The sequence below is a fragment of the Loxodonta africana genome, chromosome 5, assembly GCF_030014295.1.
Source record: "Loxodonta africana isolate mLoxAfr1 chromosome 5, mLoxAfr1.hap2, whole genome shotgun sequence".
Taxonomy (NCBI): domain Eukaryota; kingdom Metazoa; phylum Chordata; class Mammalia; order Proboscidea; family Elephantidae; genus Loxodonta; species Loxodonta africana.
The window spans coordinates 64,707,027-64,727,183 of NC_087346.1; the positions used below are offsets into that span (position 1 = coordinate 64,707,027).

Sequence of the window (20,157 nt, forward strand, 5' to 3'; positions counted from 1 at the left end):
ACTGCATTGTACATCTCTTAAGGACATTCACTCAGAAAAGGTGGGTGAGAGTGGTAGCACAACTTGAATATAATCAATGGCACTGAATTGTACATGTAGAAATTGTTGAATTGGCATATGTTCTGCTCCGTATATTCTCAACAACAGCAACACCAAAAAAAATTATATAAAAAAAGAATAGGGACGTTAACTTTCATAAAAATAATGCAATGATTACATCTGAGAAAATTAATAATAATTCGACACTATCATCTAAAATACTATGTGTATTCAAAGAGCCACAGTTGTCCCCCAAAAGTCTTTTGTAGTTTGTGCTTTTTCAGTTCAGGAGCCACTGGATCATACACTTGATTATTATGCCTCTTTGGCTTTTACTCTAGAAAAGTATTTCTCTCCCTCCGTTTTGCTCTCATGACATTGATTTTTTTGGAGGGTTGCTAGATTTAGCAAATAAAAATATTGGACATCCAGTTAAGTTTGAATTTCAGATAGATAACAGATTTTTTTTTTTTTTTTTGTATAATATGTTCCATCTAACACTTGTTGGTGTTTGCTGCCATTGAGTTGGTCCTCCACTCATGGTGACCCCATGCTTAATGGAACAAAACATTGCCCAATCCTGGGCCATCCATTGTGGCTGATTTTTGGAAGTAAATGGCCAGACCTTTTTTCCTAGTGCATTTAGTCTGGAAGCTTCCCTGAAATCTGTTCAGAATCATAGCAGCTTGCAAGCCTCCACTGACAGACAAGTGGTGGATACACATGACAAGCATTGGCTGGAAACTGAAGCCAGGCCTCCTGCACAGGAAGTGGAAATTGTACCACTGAACGAACAATGCCTTGTATGCAATATTTAGGACACATTTATATTAAAAAATCATCTGTTGTTCACCTGAAATTCAAATTTAACTGGATGACCTGTATTTTACTTGTCAACCCCACTTTTTGGAAAGTGCAGACAAGTGTCCCAAATTATGGATTTGTTTTCTCATGATTTGATTCTGCTGAACATTTTTTTTACAAAAATATTTCATGGGAGATGTTACTTATTATTGTACCACATTAGGAGACACATATCTAGTAGTCCTACGATGAATGAAGGTAAGTTTGATTGGATGAAGATGATGACTACCAAAGCATCTTTGTCCCCTTGGATGTAGTAAGCGATTTGTGGGGTGATATTCTGAGGCCAGGTGAATGTTCTGTTCCCAATAACATTCTGTGCAATGGTTTTAACATTCATTAATGATCATATCCCAAATCAGTTATTACATTGTGGGTTGAAAAATGATAATTTTCTAATTTTATCATCCCTTTTACGTTTAGTATTAGTTGATGTTCATCTACGAAGAAGACCATTCCTTTTGTTATGCTCTCCTTTTTCATATCACTATGCATTAATGGAATTAAAAAATTTACAATTTTTATTATCCATTACTGCTATCATTCTGTTTATCACTCAAACTGCCCCAGTTTTGATGAATGGAAGTCTCATCGAGCCTGCTCTTTGGTACCTCAGCTATAACCCCATTTTATCTTTGAGTGCTTCTTTGAATTGTATCATAAGAAGATGTCCTAGGCTTAACTTGTACTCTTCTTACCCAAGAACAGGAATTAGTGTTTTTATCAAAGAGCCTGTGCCAGCTATCAGTTTAGATCCTCTCTGTTCCAAATCCATTATCTTTGCCCTGCTTTGTGATATTGGAGTTGGATAGCAAGCTTGCTTCCTTTGCCAGCTGGCACAATGGCAAGCTTGGTCAGTAGAGGGCACTGGAGGGACACTGCAGGGGGAAGGGGTTTCTTCTGAGAGTCCTGGTAAGCATCCTTGCTTCTTGCTCCTCTGGCGGCACAGTTGCTGGTGATGCGCATGCTGAACACCCTGTGGCGCTCGCTCTCCAGCACGTTTTGCTGACTCCTTGGTGGACGGTTTCTTGCTGAGCAGTCTGACCCATGGTTTCCCGTTTGCCAGTCTCAGGCTGCTGACATCCCAGTGGGATGTTTCCTGCTTGCCAGTTTCAGCCCACCAGCGGTGGACCACCTCTGGCTCAGGACAACACAGCAAACTTCCCTTGGGCCATAGCTACACCCTTTTGAATGAAGTCTGAATCTTAGCTTTGGGGAGATGGCCCCCTTCAAAATTTGTTCCTTATTTGTGTACTCTTCCCTCAGCTTTGAGGTAGCCATTCAAGTTTTTCTTTTAATTTCTCTAGTTAACCCTCTGTCGTTCTTAGCTGCCTTATAGCTGCCTCCAACTCAAGGCAACCTCATGCATGAAGCCCGGTCCTGTGCCATTTCCGTGATGGGTTGTGGATCTGACCATTGTGATTTATAGGGCTTTCATTGGCTGATTTTCAGAAGTAGATTGCCAGGCCTTTCTTCCTGGTCTGACTTTGTCTAGAAACTCTTTTGAAACATGTTCAACATCATAGCAATGTGAAAGCTTCCACTGACAGACAGGTGGTAGCTGCGCTTGAGGTGCATTAGCATCTCTTGATCTCATTCATGGAAGGTGAGAATTCTATCACTGAACCACTGTTGCTGCAATCTGTTAATAATTAATATTTCTTTTTATTAAAATTTTCGTGTTTGAATTCTGATGTGGCTGGACCCTGACCAATTGAGAAGAGATACAAGGAATGGTCCCAGGACACAGACCTTCAAAGACAGGATTATTTTGGCCATGTCCTTGGATTTGAGCGCAGTGCTGAGCTGCTTGCCAGTGGGAAATGGGATGCTTGTAATCTATGACACTCAGAGACATCACAATTAATCAGGCTATCACCTGTGACTTATTGTGATGAGTGCCAACTGAGGCAAGTACATCATAGCCCAAGGGGTTGCTACCCTTGGCCATCATGGCAGTACTGATGACTACAAGCACTGTGCTATGGGACTGAATCTCAGAAGTGCACTGGGGTGTTCACAGAGAAAAAACAGCAGCTCATCCTTTAACTCTCAGCCCATACCACAGTCTGAGAATCAGACAGCTTCCATGACAGCCCTGAAAAGAATCTCTTATTTCCTGTAACTCTAGGGCTGATATTGCTGAAAAATAAAACACAAAACTTAATTGTGCATGTTGCTAAATTAAAATGTCTGTTGAATTTGCAGTCTCACCATGTTTCTCATGTGAAATTTAGGGCACTGATTGGAAAAGGGTCTCAGTTATCATCAAGTCAACTCCAACTCATGGTGACTGCATAAGGGTCGGAGTAGAGCCGTGCTACATAGGGTTTTCAATGCTGATTTTTCAGAAGTAGATCTCCAGGACTTTCTTCTGAGGTGCCCTTAGGTGAACTTGAACTTACAACTTTTCAGCTAGAAGCAAAGCATGTCAACCATTTGTGCCACCCAGGTACTCCTGGGAAAGAATAGGACCCTGCAACTTGAAAAGGGGACATCTGGCTTGATATGAAATTGACTATCTCAAATGCTGAAGTCATACCAGCGGAAGTGGCTTGCTGTCCTGTGTCTGAGAAGACTAGCTTTCCTTTGCTTGAAAAACCTGTAACAACGTCACCTAGGGCAGATGTAGTAAAAGAAGACACTCATTCTCCTCAAGACCTACAAACACCTCTATTGCCACTAGACACATAACTAGGGTGAAATCTCAGCATGTTCCAGGGAGAAAGGTAGACACCATGGGTGAGGGGAAAATAGTTTATACAACAAAAGAATCGCAAGATTTTGCAAATATGTATCAGTGGAAACCTGGGGGATATGTGTGGGAGTGGATTCTAAAGGAGTTAGTCCAAGAAGAGTGGAATATGACCATAGATCAGACTGAATTAATTGATATGGGTACATTTCCTTGAGATTCTGGATTTAATGTGTTAGCTTGTGCAGCTGGAAATGGCCCTTGCAGTTTACTTGGTTGATTGACAGAAAGTTGGACTTATCTGTGGCCTATGCTTAATGAGATTAAGATGTCAGAGTTTCTCTGGCATGATATTGAGGGTGGAATCCAAAGCCTTAGGTAGATAGCAACGTTGAAGTAGATTTATCTTTCATGATCTGCCCATCCCCACCACCAACTATTTTCCACAGGAAGTTCTAGAAAACACCTCCTTTACTAGGGTATTGAGAAATATATTACTGAGAGCACCAGCATTCTTAAAAAGCTCCTTTGTTGATCTCTTTTGTAGGCCATGTATGACTGTAGAGAATGTTACATTGAGATGAGCTGGCTGATTTATATGGGGGTGATGGAATTCTGGAAGAGCTGAGGCCAAGTGGCAGCACTTAATCGCCCAAAACAAGGAAGGCGTGGTTACTGTCTAGGGCAGCAGTGACGTGCAGGTAATGAGAATGCCTTGGTCCACAGGGATCTTGGCAGTGGCTAATTGATCACAGTGTTTCCAGGAATGAAATAAACCAGTAACCAGTTGCCAGCAAGTAGATTCTGACTCACAGTGACCCAGTGTGTGATAGAGTGGAACTTTGCTCCATAGGGTTTTCAATGGCTGATCTTTCAGAAGTAGATGGCTAGGACTTTCTTCCAGAGCACCTCTGGGTGGACTTGGACCTGCAGCCTTTCTGTTAGCAGTGGAGAACATTAACCATGTGTAGTGCCCAGGGCCTCAAGAAATGAAATGGAACTTATAAACAGAAAAAACTATAGGTCTGGGAACCAAAATCCTGATTTGAGTCTCCATAATGGAAGGTCAAGGCCCCTCACCCAGTTTCCAGAAGTAAGCCAATTCATAGAGTTGGAGACTTCGACTGGGAAAATAACCAAAGGGTGAGTCCATGGACCAAATGGGCTCAGTGTGAGTCATCCTGGAGTTAAGGCTCCATCTATCACCTGACCACCGTAAGCCCCCACTTTGACTGGTGGGTCTTAGTGGTAATTTGTGTCCCTACTAATTAGTATCAATTTGGAGTCAATAATTCCTGAAGATCTGGGTATTTCCTTTTCTCTAGTACGCAGTCACTCTAGTAAATGGTCACAGGGTCCTTTGAGGGAGGCTTGGAGGGATATTTATGGTATGTACCTGAAGCAGTGCTGCAAGGTTTTTTTGCTGTGGTTATTTCCCCAGATCCTGAATTTATCATTGGAATAGACATACTTGTCATCTGGCAGAATAATCACACAGGATCTCTGATCATGGGATTAGGGCCAGTATAATAGAAGGGCTAATTTTTATTTAGTCAAAAATATTAAAAAAAATTTTTTTTTTTGATCTTTGGGTTTTTTTCTGCATTGGATCATAGAAAAAACCTTTCTCCACACCCAGATTATAAAGTAACTCACTCATGTAGTCTTCTACTATTTTAATAATTTCCTCTTAAATTTAGATTTCTGGTCAATTTGGAGGTTATTTTGACATATGGTGTGAGCTATGGATCCAATTTTACCTTTTTCCAATTGGACACCTAGTTACTCTCCATCTTTTCCCAAGAGATTTGAGATATTGTATTTAACATGTAGAAATTTCTATATGTACTTTGGTTTACTTCAGGTCTTAATATTCTCTTCCATTAATCTGTCTATTCATGTGCCAGTACCACAAAGTTTTTATTAGAAAGGCTTTATAGTATGTTCATATATTTGTTAAGGCAAGGCCTCCTTTATTGCTTTTATTTTTCAGAATTTTCCTTGATATTCTGAAGAAAATCACTGTATCATTATTTTTTCATACGAGCTTTGGAATTAGCTTGCATAGCTCCAGGAAAAAAAAAAGAAAAAGAAAGTTTCCTTTTGTTTTTATTGAAATCACATTACTTCCATATATTACTTGGAGAGAATTGACATCTTTATGGCATTGAATTGTTCTATACCAGAAGAAGTAATGTTTCTCCATTTGTTCAAGCATTCTTTTTTGTCTTTCAGGAGTGTTTAGTGGTTTTCCCAATAATGTTTTTGCACATTTCTTGTTAAGCATTTTATGTTTTTAATATCTATATTAAACTGCATTATAACTTCTAAATAGTTACTGCTTGCAGTTTTTGTGTATAGGTTTTTAGGTTAATTTCATATCATGCTACCTTACAAGATTTCTTAGTTTTTTTTTTTTTGGCATCAATTTTCTGTTTTCTAGGCATATTATTATATCATTTACATACATGTTGCCATTGAGTTGATTCCAACTCATGGTGATCCAAAGTGTTACAGGGTAGAACTGCTCCATGGAGTTTCTTGTAATCCTTATAGAAACAGGTTGCCAGGCCTTTCTTCCATGGTGCCACTGGTGGGTTGGAACTTCCAACCCTTAGGTTAGCAGTCAAGAGTAAACTGTTTGAAGCAAACAAACAACAACAACAAAAAAAAGCAGGAGTGGCAATACTAATCTCAGATAAAATAGACTTTAAAACAAAATCCACTGTAAAAGACAACTGAGGACATTATATAATGATTAAAAGAACAATCCATCATGAAGACATAACCATAATAAATATCTACACACCCAATGATAGGGCTCCAAAATACATAAAACAAACAGCACCAAAAAGAGAAATAGACAGTTTCACAATAATAGTAGAAGACTTCAACACACCACTCTCGTTAAAGGACAGAACATCTAGAAAGAAACTCAGCAAAGATGCAGAAGATCTAAAGGTCACAATCAACCAACTTGACCTTATAGACATACATAGAATACATAGAACACTTCACCCAACAGCAGCAAGGTACATATTCTTTTCCAAAGCACACCGAATGTTTTCTAGGATAGACCACGTCTTAGGCCATAAAGCAGTCCTCAACAAAATCCAAAACATTAAGACAATACAAAGTATCTTCTATGATCACAATGCCATAAAAGTAGAAATTAATAACAGGAAGAGCAAGGGAAAAAATTAAATACATGGAATTACACCCTGCTTAAAAACCACTGGCTCATAGAAGAAATCAAAGATGGAATAAAAAAATTCCTAGAATCAAGCAAGAATGAAAACACATCATACCAAAACCTTTGGGACACAGCAAAGGCAGTGCTCAGAGGCCAATTTATAGCAATAGATGCACACATCAAAAAAGAAGAAAAGGACAAAATCAAAAAATTAACTACACAACTCAAACAAATAGAAACAGAACAGCAAAAGAAGTTCATAGCCACCAGAAAAAAGGAAATAATAAAGATCAGAGCAGAAATAAATGAAACAGAGAATAGAAAAACAAAAGAAAGAATCAACAAAACCAAAAGTCGGTTCTTTGAAAGGATCAACAAAATTGACAAATCATTGGCCAAGTTGACAAAAGAAAAACAGGAGAGGATGAAATAGGGGATATTACAAGAGATCCAACGGAAATAAAAAGGATCATAACAGAGTACTATGAAAAAGTGTACTCCAACAAATTTGAAAACCTAGAGGAAATAGGCAAATTTCTAGAAACACACTACCTACTAACACAAACTGCAGTTGAAAATCTGAACAGTCTCATAACAAGAGAAGAGATCAAAAAGGTAATTAAAAAAAAAAACTCCAAAGAACAACAAAAAAAAGTCCTGGCCCAGATGGCTTCACTGGGGAATTCTACCAAACATGCAGAGAAGAGCTAACACCAATACTACTCAAATTATTTCAGAGTGTAAAATAGGAAAGAATACTCCTGCATTCATTCTGTGAAGCCAGCATAAGCCTGATAACTAAAGCCTGGCAAGACACCACCAAAAAAAAAAATTACAGGCCAATATCTCTCATGAATATAGATGCAAAAATTCTCAACAAAGTTCTAACCAATAGAATTCAGCATCATTTCAAAAAAATAAAATACCACGACCAAGTGGGATTCATACCAGGTATGCAAGGATGGTTAAACATTAAAAAATAAATCAACATAGTCTACCACATAAATAGAACAAGAAAAGAATCACATGATCATCTCAATTGATGCAGAAAAGGTATTTGGTAAACTCCAACACTTATTCCTGATAAAAACTCTCAATACCACAGGTATAGAAGGGCAATTCCTCAACATAATAAAGGGCATCTATACAAAACCAACAGCCAACATCATTCTCAATGGATAGAAGCTGAAAGCATTCCCTTGAGAATGGAAACAAGACAATGATGCCCTTCATCACCACTCCTATCCAACATTGTGTTGGAAGTCCTAGCTAATGCAATAAGGCAAGAAAAGAAATAAACAGCATTCAAATTGGTAAGGAAGAAGTAAAATTATCCTTATATGCAGATAATATGATACTATTCATAATAGAGAACCCCAAAGATTCCACAAGAAAACTACTGGAACTTATAAAAAGATTCAGCAGAGTAGGAGGATACAAGATCAATACAAAAATCAATTAGATTCCTATACACCTGCAAAGAAAACTTTGAAAAGGAAATCAAGAAAACAGTATCATTTATAATAGCCCCTAAAAAGATAAAATACTGAGGAATAAATCTAACGAGGGATGTAAAAGACCTATACAAAGAAAACTACAAAACACTACTGCAAGAAACCAAAAGACCTACATAAAGGGAAAAATATACCATGCTCATGGATAGGAACACTCAACATTGTGAAAATGTCAGTAATACCCAAAGTGATCTACAGATATAATGCGATTCTGATATAAATACCTACAGCATTCTTTAACAAGATGGAAAAACTAATCACCAACTTTATATGTAAAGGAAAGAGGGCCTGGATAAGCAAAGCATTGTTGGAAAAGAAGAACAAAATAGGTGGCCTTACACTACCTGATCGCAGAACCTACTATACAGCCATGGCAGTCAAAACAGACTGGTATGGTACACTGACAGACACGTAGACCAACGGAACAGAATTGAGAACCCAGACGTAAATCCATCCAGCTATGCAGAGCTAATCTTTGACAAAGGGCCAAAGTCCATTAAATGGGGAAAAGACAGTCTTTTTAACAAATGGTGCTGGAAAAACTTGTTCATCTGTAAAAAAAATGAAACAGGACCCATACCTCACACCACACACAAAAACTAATTCAAAATGAATCAAAGACCCAAATATAAAACCTAAAGCCATAAAGATCATGGAAGAAAAAATAGGGAAAATGCCAGGGGCCCTAATATGCGGTATAAGAAGTATAGATAGAAACCATAACTAACAAAACATCAGAACGTAAACTAGATAACTGGGAGCTCCTAAAAAATTAGCTTATGCACAAAAGAGAACCCACAGACTGGGGAAAAAGTTGTGGCTATGACATATCCGACAAGGTCCTAATCTCTAAAAAATCTATAGAATACTTCAATACCTCAACAGCAAAAAGGCAAATAATCCAATTAAAAATGGGCAAAGGATATGAGCAGACATTTCACCAAAGAAGACATTCAGGCAGCTAACAGACATATGAGGAAATGCTTGTGATCATTAGCATTCCAAACCCATTGCCATTGGGTCAATTGCAACTCATTGTGACCCTATAGGACAGTGTAGAACTGCTCCATATGGTTTCCAAGGAGAACCTGGTGGATTTGAACTGCTGAGAAAAAATGCAAATCAAAACTACAAACAGGTACCATCTTACTCCAACATTACTGGCGTGAATTAAAAAAAAAAAACAAGAAAATAACAAATATTGGAGAAGTTGTGGGGAAACTGGAACTCTTTTGCACTGCTGTTATGAACGTAAAATGATACAACCACTATGGAAAACGATATGGTGCTTCCTTAAAAAGCTAGAAATGGAAATATCATAAAATCCAGCAACCCCACTCCTAGTAATATATCCTAGAGAAATAAGAGCCATCACGTGAATAGATATATGCACACTGTCAGGGATTGAGATGTGTCCCCCCAAAATATGTGTATCAGTTTGGCTAGGCCATGATTCCAAATATTGTGTGATTGTCCACCATTTTGTCATCTGATGTGATTTTTCTATGGGTTGTAAATCTTATATCTATGATGTTGATGAGATAGGATTAGTGGCAGTTATGTTAATGAGGCAGGACTCAACCTACAAGATTGGATTGTGTCTTGAGCCAATCTCCTTTGAGAGATAAAAGAGAGAAGTGAGCAGAGAGACATGGGAACCTCATACCACCAAGAAAGCAACGTTGGGAGCAAAGTGCATCCTTTGGACCTGAGCTTACTGCACAGGAAACTCCTAGTGCAGGGGAAAATTGATGATGAAGACCTTCTTCCCCTGGAGCTCGTGCCCTGAATTGGGACTCCTAGCCTACTAGATTGTGAGAGAATAAAGCTCTGTTTGTTGAAGCCATCCACTTGTGGTATCTCTGTTATAGCAACACTAGATAACTAAGACACACACCCATGTTCACTGAAGCATTATTCACAATAGCAAAAAGATGGAAACAATCTAAGTGCCTGTTTTCAGATGGATGGATAAACAAATTATGGTACATCAACCCAGTGGAACACTATGCAAGGATAAAGAACAATAATGGATCTCACAACATGGATGAATCTGGAGGGCATTAGCTGAGTGAAATAAGTCAATCACAAAAGGACAAATACAAGACAGTTATTATAAAAGCTCAAGAAAAGGTTACACACAGAAAAGAAAAAATCTTTCGATAGTTATGAGAGAGGAGCCAGATGGGAAATCACTAGATAGTACACAAGTGTTAACTTTGTGAAGGGAAAGACAATGTAAGGGTAGTTAGCACAACCTGAAACCAAAAATAACTCATTGCTGTCAAGTCAATTCTGACTCAGAGCGACCCTATAGGACAGAGTAGAACTGCCCCACGCGATTATCAGGGGGTGCCCGGTAGAATCAAACTGACGATCTTTTGGATAGCAGCTGTAGTGCTTAACCACTACACCACCCTGGCCAAGGCAAAATCATAGAAGCTTCCCAGACACATCTAAACAACTTGAGGGACCAAGTTACTGGGGCTGAGGACTGGGAACCATGGTCTGGGAGGATATCTAGTTCAATTGGCATAATGTAGTCTATAAAGAAATTGTTCTACATCTGACTGTGGTATCGTCTGGGTTCTAAAAAGCTTGTGAGCAGCCATCTATGGTACATTTATTGGTTCCAACCCGAAAGGAGCAAAGGAGAATGAAGAAAACCAAAGACACAAGGAAAATTCAAATTCACGGAAAAAAGACCAGACAGCGATTTGACAGAGGCTGCAGGAATCCCCAAGACTATGGTCCCTGGACACCCTGCTAACTCAGAACTGAAGCCACTCCCACAGTTCACCTTTCAGCCAAAAATTAGACAGGCCTATAAAACAAACAATAACACACACGGAGAACGTGCTTCTTAGTTCAACCAAGTGTACAAGACCAAATGGGCAACACCTGCCCCAAAGCAAAGACTAGAAGGCAGGAAGGGACAGAAAAGCTGGATTAATGAACATGGGGAACCTGAGCTGAAAGGGGGAAAATGCTGACACATTGTAGGGACTTCAACCAATGTCACTAAACAATTTGTGTATAAATTTTTGAAAGAGAAACTAATTTTCTCTGTAAACTTTCAGCTAAAACAGAATTAAAAAAAAAAATTGACTTCACAGAAAGACCAGACTTAGCAGTCTGATAAAGTGGAAGAACCCCTGAGACTATTGCCCTAAGACAGACTTGTGACCTAGAACTACAGCCATTCCCGGAGACCAAAATTAGACAAGACCATAAGATAAACAATAATACCTGAGTAGAACATACTCCTTAGAACAATCAATTATAAAGATTAAAAGGGTAATATCTGCCCAAAAGCAAAGATGAAAAGGCAGGAAGTCATAGAAAATCAGGATGAAAGGAAACGGGGAACCCGGGGCAGAAACTAGGAGAGTGCTGACACATTGTGGGGAATGAAACCAAGGTCATGGAACACTTTATGTAAAACTATCGAATAGAAACTAACTTCATCTAATGCACAATGGAAAACAAAGACAAAAACAGGGAAAAGCAAAAGGGCAAGACAAGAAAATAAAGAGGCTGGTTTCCAAAAGCTTCAGTTTTCAATGAAATTGGATATTTTGATTATTACTTGAAGCAGCATTTTTAAGTTTTCCAATACAAAAGAATTATTCATTATCTAAGGGTGGTTAAAAAAGCTGAGAGACCTATCCAAGCTTTCATGTAAGGACTGGGAGGTAATACATTCATTGAGCAAATTATTGGGGAGTGATGAGAAATAATTGATTTGTGGTTGTATTTAGGATTTTATCAGCTTTTATATCAGCTTTGTGACAATTAGAAAAGGATATCCACTGTAGGTGGAAGTGTAACTAAATTCTTTGGGTTCTTGTTTTGTCCTATTAGCTGGTTGAAATAAAAGGATGCTAACTGCAAGGGAAACAGAAAGTGGCAATTTATTGACTGTGCAGACAAGGAGAAAAGTGGGGCCTCAGGGCCAAAGGACCACGCAGTCCCCACCTGAGGGGATCGGAGAACTTTTATGTCCTTGAGTTCCCAGGGGGCAGGGATTGGTGCCTAAAACCCTACACCCCGAGCCCCCCCCCCCGCCATGCCCAAATTTGGAGATCTGGGTGCTGAGTCATGCTGAGTCACTCTTCATAGGAAGTCCAAGTGGTAGGACTTCTTGCTTTGCAAAGGGGCTTGGGTGGTGCTGTGTGTCAGAGAATATCTTCTTTTTAGGGATGCTCAGGTCTGGGGTCAGGTAAGGACATGATTCTTCAGATCTGCACGTGCACCAAGATCCTGGCCCACACATGTGCAAAGATCAGGCACCAAATACAAACTGTAGTTAGAGACCAAGGGCCACAAAGGTGGCGGGCTTGGAGCAAACTGCGGTTAGAGACTGTGGCTTGCGAGGACAGTGAATGAAGAGGAGAAAGCCTTGGCGAAGCAGGGTTTCCGAAACAGCCCCCAGATACCCACGCGGCTGGAGAAGTGCTGGCTGAATATCCATCCCTGCTTGGCCCCATCCCCTTGACAAGGATCAGCCAATTGATCCTGCAAGCCCTAGATTACTCTTTGCTAAGTCCGAAAGCTTCATTAAAATGATCATATTTTATTACTTGCTGAACAACTGTGGGAAACCAAGTAAGACAAGCAACTCACACCACCAAACTCTCATTACATTCGAGATATAAGATTTATTCACAAAAACAAAAGTAATCACAACAAAATATACACTGAATTAAAGAAAAGATTATAGTGACAAAAAATTTAATACTGTCTTTTATAAGTGCGTACAAGTGTTTTGTTTGCTTCTACATAAAATTCTGTTCATAAAAGGATAACATTAAAATGCAGTGACGGTTTCTTACCGGGAAAGCACACAGGCCAAGCCCTGCATAAGCCATAAACTAATGATCAAAAACATTTATCTATTTCCAGATCCACGTACACATACATTCACGCATTAAGCTGAGAAATAAACATTTCATACTTTCTCCCACCCCTCTACTGTTTTTTTTCTCTAATTTACTAAAAGCAAAGTAAGAAATTGTATTTTTTTGGTCTCCTTTTAATTGACCTCAGAAAATTAACTCTCTAATTCATGAGAAATGAGAAATTTCAGGTGTTTATCTTGTTCCTCACTCTCAGGGTCTGGGCGGTGCTTGTCTTCGTGGCTGTGAAATTCATGACTGACTTTGGAATTTTCCTGACTATCAATCATATCGGAATGCTCACTGCTCACATCATTTGCCTTCCGCTTATACTCTTTGGACTGCTCTTGGCTATGGGTTTCCACACTGTGATCATCCAGCTGACTGGTTTCATGACTGTCCTGTTGATGGCTGTCCCAATCAGAAGCCCTCTTCAGGCTCTTGACGACACGGATGGCCTTGTGTGCATCATCCAACTCCTTGCTTTCCATACGCGAGGTAAAGTCTTCCTCTGTGGCATCAGGAAACTGAATCACAGCACAAAGGCAACAGAATTAAATGAACAGCCAGGGATAGGAACATTGTAATTCTGTTCTGCTCCCTAACTTTCAGGCTAATTTATACAGAAAATTCTCTAAATATTGGCTGAAGTAAACAAACAAAACGAAAAACTAGTATGATACTTTGTAATTTACCACATCCTTCCAGATACACCACATACTTCCTTTAGTTTATACACATCAATGGTACATCAATATTTTACCTTGTTTTACATAAAGGGAAAGTGGAAGTTACAAAGTCAAGCGAAAAGTAAACAGCAAGGCTACATGTCAAATCCAGTTCCTTGGACTATAGAGTCAGTGTAATTTACAGCTCTACAATTTCTCTTGCTTATTTAGCTTTAAAACATGATCATTATATTTTGAAAATAACTGCTATTTTCATAAGTTGTTAATTTAATTAAAAAAAATGAGTGGAATAAAAGTCTCAGAGCTAGAACTTGAAAAAATAGAAAGGTGCTTGAAAGAGAAAACTAAAGAGAAATTATGTGGGCTTAAACAGAAAGGAAGCCCTGGTAGCATAGTTACAGCTGTTAACCAAGAGGTCAGCAGTTCGAATCCACCAGGTCACTCCTTGGAGACTCTATGGGGCAGTTAGTTCTACTCTGTCCTATAGGGTTGCTATGATTTGGAATCAACTCTATAGCAATGGGTTTTGAAACATAAAAAACACCAAGTGGAAAAAGGTTTTGTATTTAATGGTAATAAAATAGGTTACTAATAAATGCTGGCTTGCTTGGTGAATGAATGAATGGATGAATATGCAGGTTCTGGTTTACCAGAAGTGAGCTCAATCATGAGTATCCAATATATCCGTTAAGGGATTTACCTGGATTACAGATTTGTGGCTCTTCTTAGATTTTGAGCTCAGCCGATAAACCACATTATCACCTCGGCCATCGTAAGTGTCTACTGTGGGCACAGCTGGAGTGAACACTGGGGTTCCTGGATCGTCAGTGGGAAAACCAGTAACCAGTTCATCAGATTCATCAGAATGGTGAGACTCGTCGGAATGGTAGGGGTCATCGGTATGATCATCATCATCCAAATCGTCTGAGTCAACGGAGTCCTGACTATCCACGTGGTCTCCATCGTCTTCATCATCCACGTTGTCCGTCTGGTCGTGGCTTTCATTGGACTTACTTGGGAGGGTCTAAAAATTCCAGATGGCCACAAAAATTAGTATATGGCTTTTTATTTTCCCTCAGCCTTTACAGCACATACTATTTTCCTTTTATTTAGTTGAAGAATCTCTGCATTTGTAATACACTTCATGGCTTTTAGGAGCTAACGCGAGCATAGTCCAATTTCTCCTTGAACATCTCTGGCAAGGATCAATGGAATAATATTCTCAGCTATTTTCCTTGCTTTCTCATAAAAAATTATTTTGATAAAGATTTTCAAGCAAAGAAGTGGATGTAACATTCATATTGATAATGTTGTTTTTCCTTGTATATTATTTAATTTATTAAATTCAATGAAGTAATAGATACAGACACATAATTGTGAGGTTGATTTTTCTACTTAAAATAGTGGGAGTTCACTGGAAGTTAGAGCATGCGTATTTGAATATTATGTGCCCAAACCCAAAACCACCTTCCTGTTAGCATGGATAATCAAAAACGGATTCTGTTATACATGTTCGGATAAACTGCAGCTCAAAGTTCTTAATTGAATTAATCAGTTAATTAGTTAGATGCTTATCAGATATCAGGTAAGACAGCTCAAAATACCTTAAATAAAATAACAGATGTTCGTAAACACTCCCTACTACACTAAACATACATGAAAAAACCTGGTATTTCTGACTCTTAGTAAATACATGTTTTTTTAAAAAAATTTCTAAGCAAGTTTTAGAATGGCAATTTACTAAAGAATTTGCTAATGGAATTTCATCAGAAGAAAACCCAGGCAACGCCATTAGAAGAAAGAATGGCTTCTTTCTTCTCTCCAAGATGTGATAGGCTCCCTACTGAAAGGGAGAACTTACCTCTTGTTTAAGCTTGTCATTTTCTTCAGAGGACACGGCATTCTGCACAGGAAGGAAGGGTACATTATTAGGGTACATTGTACATGTCCAATTCTTTGATTCAAAAGTTGGCCTTTCCTTTTCAGCTTAGATCTGATCTTTAGCCTGATTGGTGAATGGCTTACAGTGGGAAGAAGCCAACATGGAGGATCAATTGGTGTCCTAAGCACACCTTTAACAACAGGTAAGAGGGGAAAAGATGGACCCATTAAACCAGTGCAAATGGTTGGCTTGGTAGCTACTTTTTTTTTTTTTTCTTTTACATTTTTTAAAAAATATTGAGAAAAGTTTAAAAATACCTGTGGTGCTAGAAGAATCTGCTTGTAAGATACGTCAGGCTTTAGCCATGTGGCCACAGTATCTGGGTGTTTGCTGTGAAGCTACAGAAAAAGATGTATTTGTCATTACAGACAAAAGACACACAAGGATCTCTAAGTGATAAACTGTAAAAATAACTATACCACTCTTGGATGGAGGAGCATAATATGAATGCATATAGTCAACCAGGGTCTTCGGGACCTTTCGTTCAATTTATTTTTTCTTGTAGGTTATTTAACATAGCATTTACTAGGGTCCATGCAACTTTTCCAAATGCTTTCTGCCTATTGGTTAATTTAATCCTCTCAACCCTCTATGAGATAAAAAAAAATAGGTATCATTATTTACCCACATTTCACACATCAGGAAACTCAGCCACAATGAGGTTATGTGGTGGTAAGTGGCAGAGCCAGGATTCAAACCCAGCAAACTAGCTCTTAGCACTGATCTTCTTAACATTATGCTTTCCTGTTCCATGCTTACTAGCTGAATTTTCCTCTCAGATAAACACATCTAAAGCAGAGGTGCCCTGCATTAGTGTTAATCTTCACTGCTTCCTCCCCATGAAACAGGCAGAAATTCTCTAAGGCCCTGCTGTTTAATATGGTAGCCGCTAGCCGCACTTAAGGAGCCCTGGTGCTGCAATGGCTAAGCACTCAGCTGTTAACTGAAAGGTAGGTGGTCCAAAACCACCAGTGGCTTCACAGGAGAAAAGACCTGGCAATCTGCTTCTGTAAAAACTACGGCCTAGGAAATCCTATGGGACCATTCTACGCTGTCATATAGGGCCACTGGGAGTCGGAATTGACCTGACAGCATACAACAATGTCAATAATAGTCCCATATGGATGTCTAAATTTAAATTGGTTAAAATTAAATAAAGCCAAAAATTCAGTCCTTAGTTGCACTAGCCACATTTTGAGTGCTCAATAACCACTCTGGGGTACATCCCTATAGTCTTTTCCACTATTCCTACTAACTCTAAATTTCTGGAATTCTAGAAGTTGGAGTCTTGAACTCATTCACTAATACCCTGAGTATCATCTAAGGACATAAACTGTCACTGCTTCATGTGCCTTTTTAGGCTGCACCCTTGCCAGATTTTATTCTATTAAAAAGGCACTAATTCTTGCCTCAGATAGTGTCATCTCCATTTTCTCTGAAATGTTGCTTTTTCAGGTTTATTCTTGTGAGTCAACATCTGTGTTCTCAAATCAATTGGAAAACAGACATACCTACACACACCCATGCACACGCATATACAGAGATGTGCACACACACAGCAATACCTCTTTTAATGTCCTCATTAAGCAATCTAATTGCACTGACACCAGGCAATTCTATATTGGCCTTTATTCTGTTCATCTGGAATTATACTCTGTGTGCCTTTTTGTCTAAGCATCTTGGGACAATGCCCATTTGTTGTTTGGCTGGCACAGTTTCACCTATTGTGGAGGGGTAGGTACATCTATGGTGCTGGTCCAATAATTATAATTATTATAATAGAGAGTTTGATTTGGTCCTGTGTTTGGTTAGGAAAATGTGATCTAAAATCAGCTGACAAGCACAATAGATACAAACAGCATAAATGGATTTCCTTTTCACAATAAGCCTCTTAGGAAGTATCTAAGGAGGTATTATGAGTATCATAGTCATACCACCAGTCCTGGCTAATATCTGAGGCAAATTTTAAACTTAACCCTCCACTAGATAAAACAAAGAATGGAATTTTCTACTTCTAGAACAGTATGCTGACTCATGGAAAAATAAATGTCACATGATTTCATAGAATTCATCTTATATAAGTGATAATGGCCCAGAGTATTAATTTCAATATTAAAAAAAATCTAGTTTGGTTTTAAGATAATATATTTACTAAAAACTATGCTGTGCTTGATACTGGTCTAGATTCATAGCCGGTAGCCAATAAATCCTTACAACTTAACAGACTTGATTTTGAAAATAATTAAAGCTGCAATAAGCATGGTTATAGTGCCTCTTGCAGTAGTTGTGTAAGTAATTTGAGTATATGGTAAACCTAAAAGATGCTTACCTGCTTTTCCTCAGAGCTGCCAGAATCAGCTTGGTATTTAACCTTTAAATAGAAAACACGAAGATTACAATGGGAATGTGTTCCTAGAACACAGAAGCACATAATTCATTTATTTTCAGGAATTTTCTTTAAGACTCAGCTGTACTCACTGGAAGGGCGTAGGCGATGCCTAAGAGGCAAAAGCAAATCACTGCAGTTCTCATGGTAGTGGTTGTTCCTGCAAAACATTTTGTAAGGAATACTTGATATCCTCGTAGGTTAAAACATAATACCTATTTCTGCTACCACTTTACAACATAACCGCAAAAGGAGTTTACTTTCTGTAGAATGTTTTCTACTTCTTCATGAAACTCATTCTTTTTAACACTTTGGTCTTTTGAGTTAATATTTCTAATGCCACCTCTACTCTCTATCTCTCACTACTAGGCAAGGGAGGAGGAAATTTTACAAGTCTATATTTACTCAACTTTTAAATTTAGAGCTCCGGAGATTATACCCTTGCTACCTCATATCTCCACCTGTCTTAACCTAAAAACAGATCAGAGTCATCCAACTAATTTAATAAGCTAGTGCAGGGGCTATTTCACTTTTCAGAAAAGATAAACACAATTAGAGCGAGAGAAAAAAAAACCATGTAAAAAAATTTGTTTTCTCCATTTACCCAGCATGCATTTCAAGCACGATTTTTAAATTATTAAGAAGGTGCTACTTAGGCGAATTGGACCTATCTTTTTTTTTTTTTTTAAAGTGAGCTACTTCAGTAAGGTAGTCTAGAAATTTGAAATGAAAAAGAAAACCTTGAAAATAGTCAACAGCTTTTCTGTTGTGACAATGAATCAACAAAGTAGCATAGAGGTATATGACGAAAGATTTAACAGCAAAATACAAATGTAAAACATTCAGGAAACGTTTTTTCCCCCGAAACTGAAATAGATTAAATTGTCATTAAAAAAAAAAAAAAAATAGCATTAGCACTAAGCGTCCTTCTCCTTTTTAAATACCTCCACAATCATTTATCCATTTATAACTATATAGCTATAATAATTCTAAAAGGTGCATAGAATTTTACCTTTTTTTCCAATTTGAAACAATGGTTTCAGGTCTTCGGGGAACCTAATGGAAGTATTTTTAAGTTTTATTTTCAACTGGCTTTTCAGAATGGCTGATCATCTTTCCTCCAAGAATTCTGCAGTGTATCTGACATGCTGACTGAAAAGACTAGAACAATTTAAGTCTGAGCTAACTTCCTTATAGTTAAATTATTTTTCTTATAACTTGGACTGCCCATGAAATTAAACAGAATGTCTAGCATAGCAATCAAGTAGCAAAGTGCAGACTCACCTTGGTTGGCGTCTGGCTGAGAAGGCTGCGACTGGCAGAAGATTCCAGTCAGAGACAGGATGTTGCCACTGCTGCACCGCCTGCCTCCTCCTGCTGCTGCTGACACCCGGGACCTCCCAGAATTTAAATGCGGCTCCAGACACTCTCCACCAACGCAGGGAGGCGGAGCGATACATCATGAGGTTTGTGCCCAGCCCACCTGCTCCCACACTTCCCCTTTTGGTTTTGTGGTTAAAAAACAAACAAACATGCATACACACTCTAACTACTCTACAGTTATAACATTACGTATCTACAATATCATTAACTTGATTTTTCATTTATAGGCTTGCCGTTCAGCATCCTGGAAGAACTAGGAATCTCATTTTTAAGAAGCAGGTAAAAGCAACCAGTTCTTGTAAAGGTTTCATTTCTAGTTTCTGATTTTGAAGAAATGCACCAAATGAAGTAGAATGGATTTTCGTTTCTTTCAGTTTAAATAACAGATTAAGGTCACATCTTCAAGCAAGTTTGCCTCCACGATTGTACTTCTTTCAGAGCTAGAACGGTGTTGTTCAGGCACAGAGTTCAGAGAACGAACGTCCATCCTTTACTACTCAAGTTCAATTTTGTGATTTCAAATATGCAGCAGCTTGCCATTTAGATAAGTGGCA

General features: G+C 38.5%; 1 protein-coding gene across 1 annotated transcript; it reads right to left on the reverse strand.

Moving 5' to 3' along the window:
• Positions 1–12,460: 12,460 nt before the first annotated feature.
• Positions 12,461–19,595, reverse strand: SPP1 (secreted phosphoprotein 1). Its single transcript, XM_064285579.1, has 8 exons — positions 19,505–19,595; positions 19,233–19,276; positions 18,313–18,380; positions 18,164–18,205; positions 16,092–16,172; positions 15,754–15,795; positions 14,593–14,916; positions 12,461–13,730 (listed from the first exon to the last, which is right to left on the reverse strand). The coding sequence occupies exons 3-8, from the start codon at positions 18,364–18,366 to the stop codon at positions 13,359–13,361; spliced, it is 915 nt and encodes a 304-aa protein (XP_064141649.1). The 5' UTR covers positions 18,367–18,380; positions 19,233–19,276; positions 19,505–19,595; the 3' UTR covers positions 12,461–13,358.
• Positions 19,596–20,157: the final 562 nt, after the last annotated feature.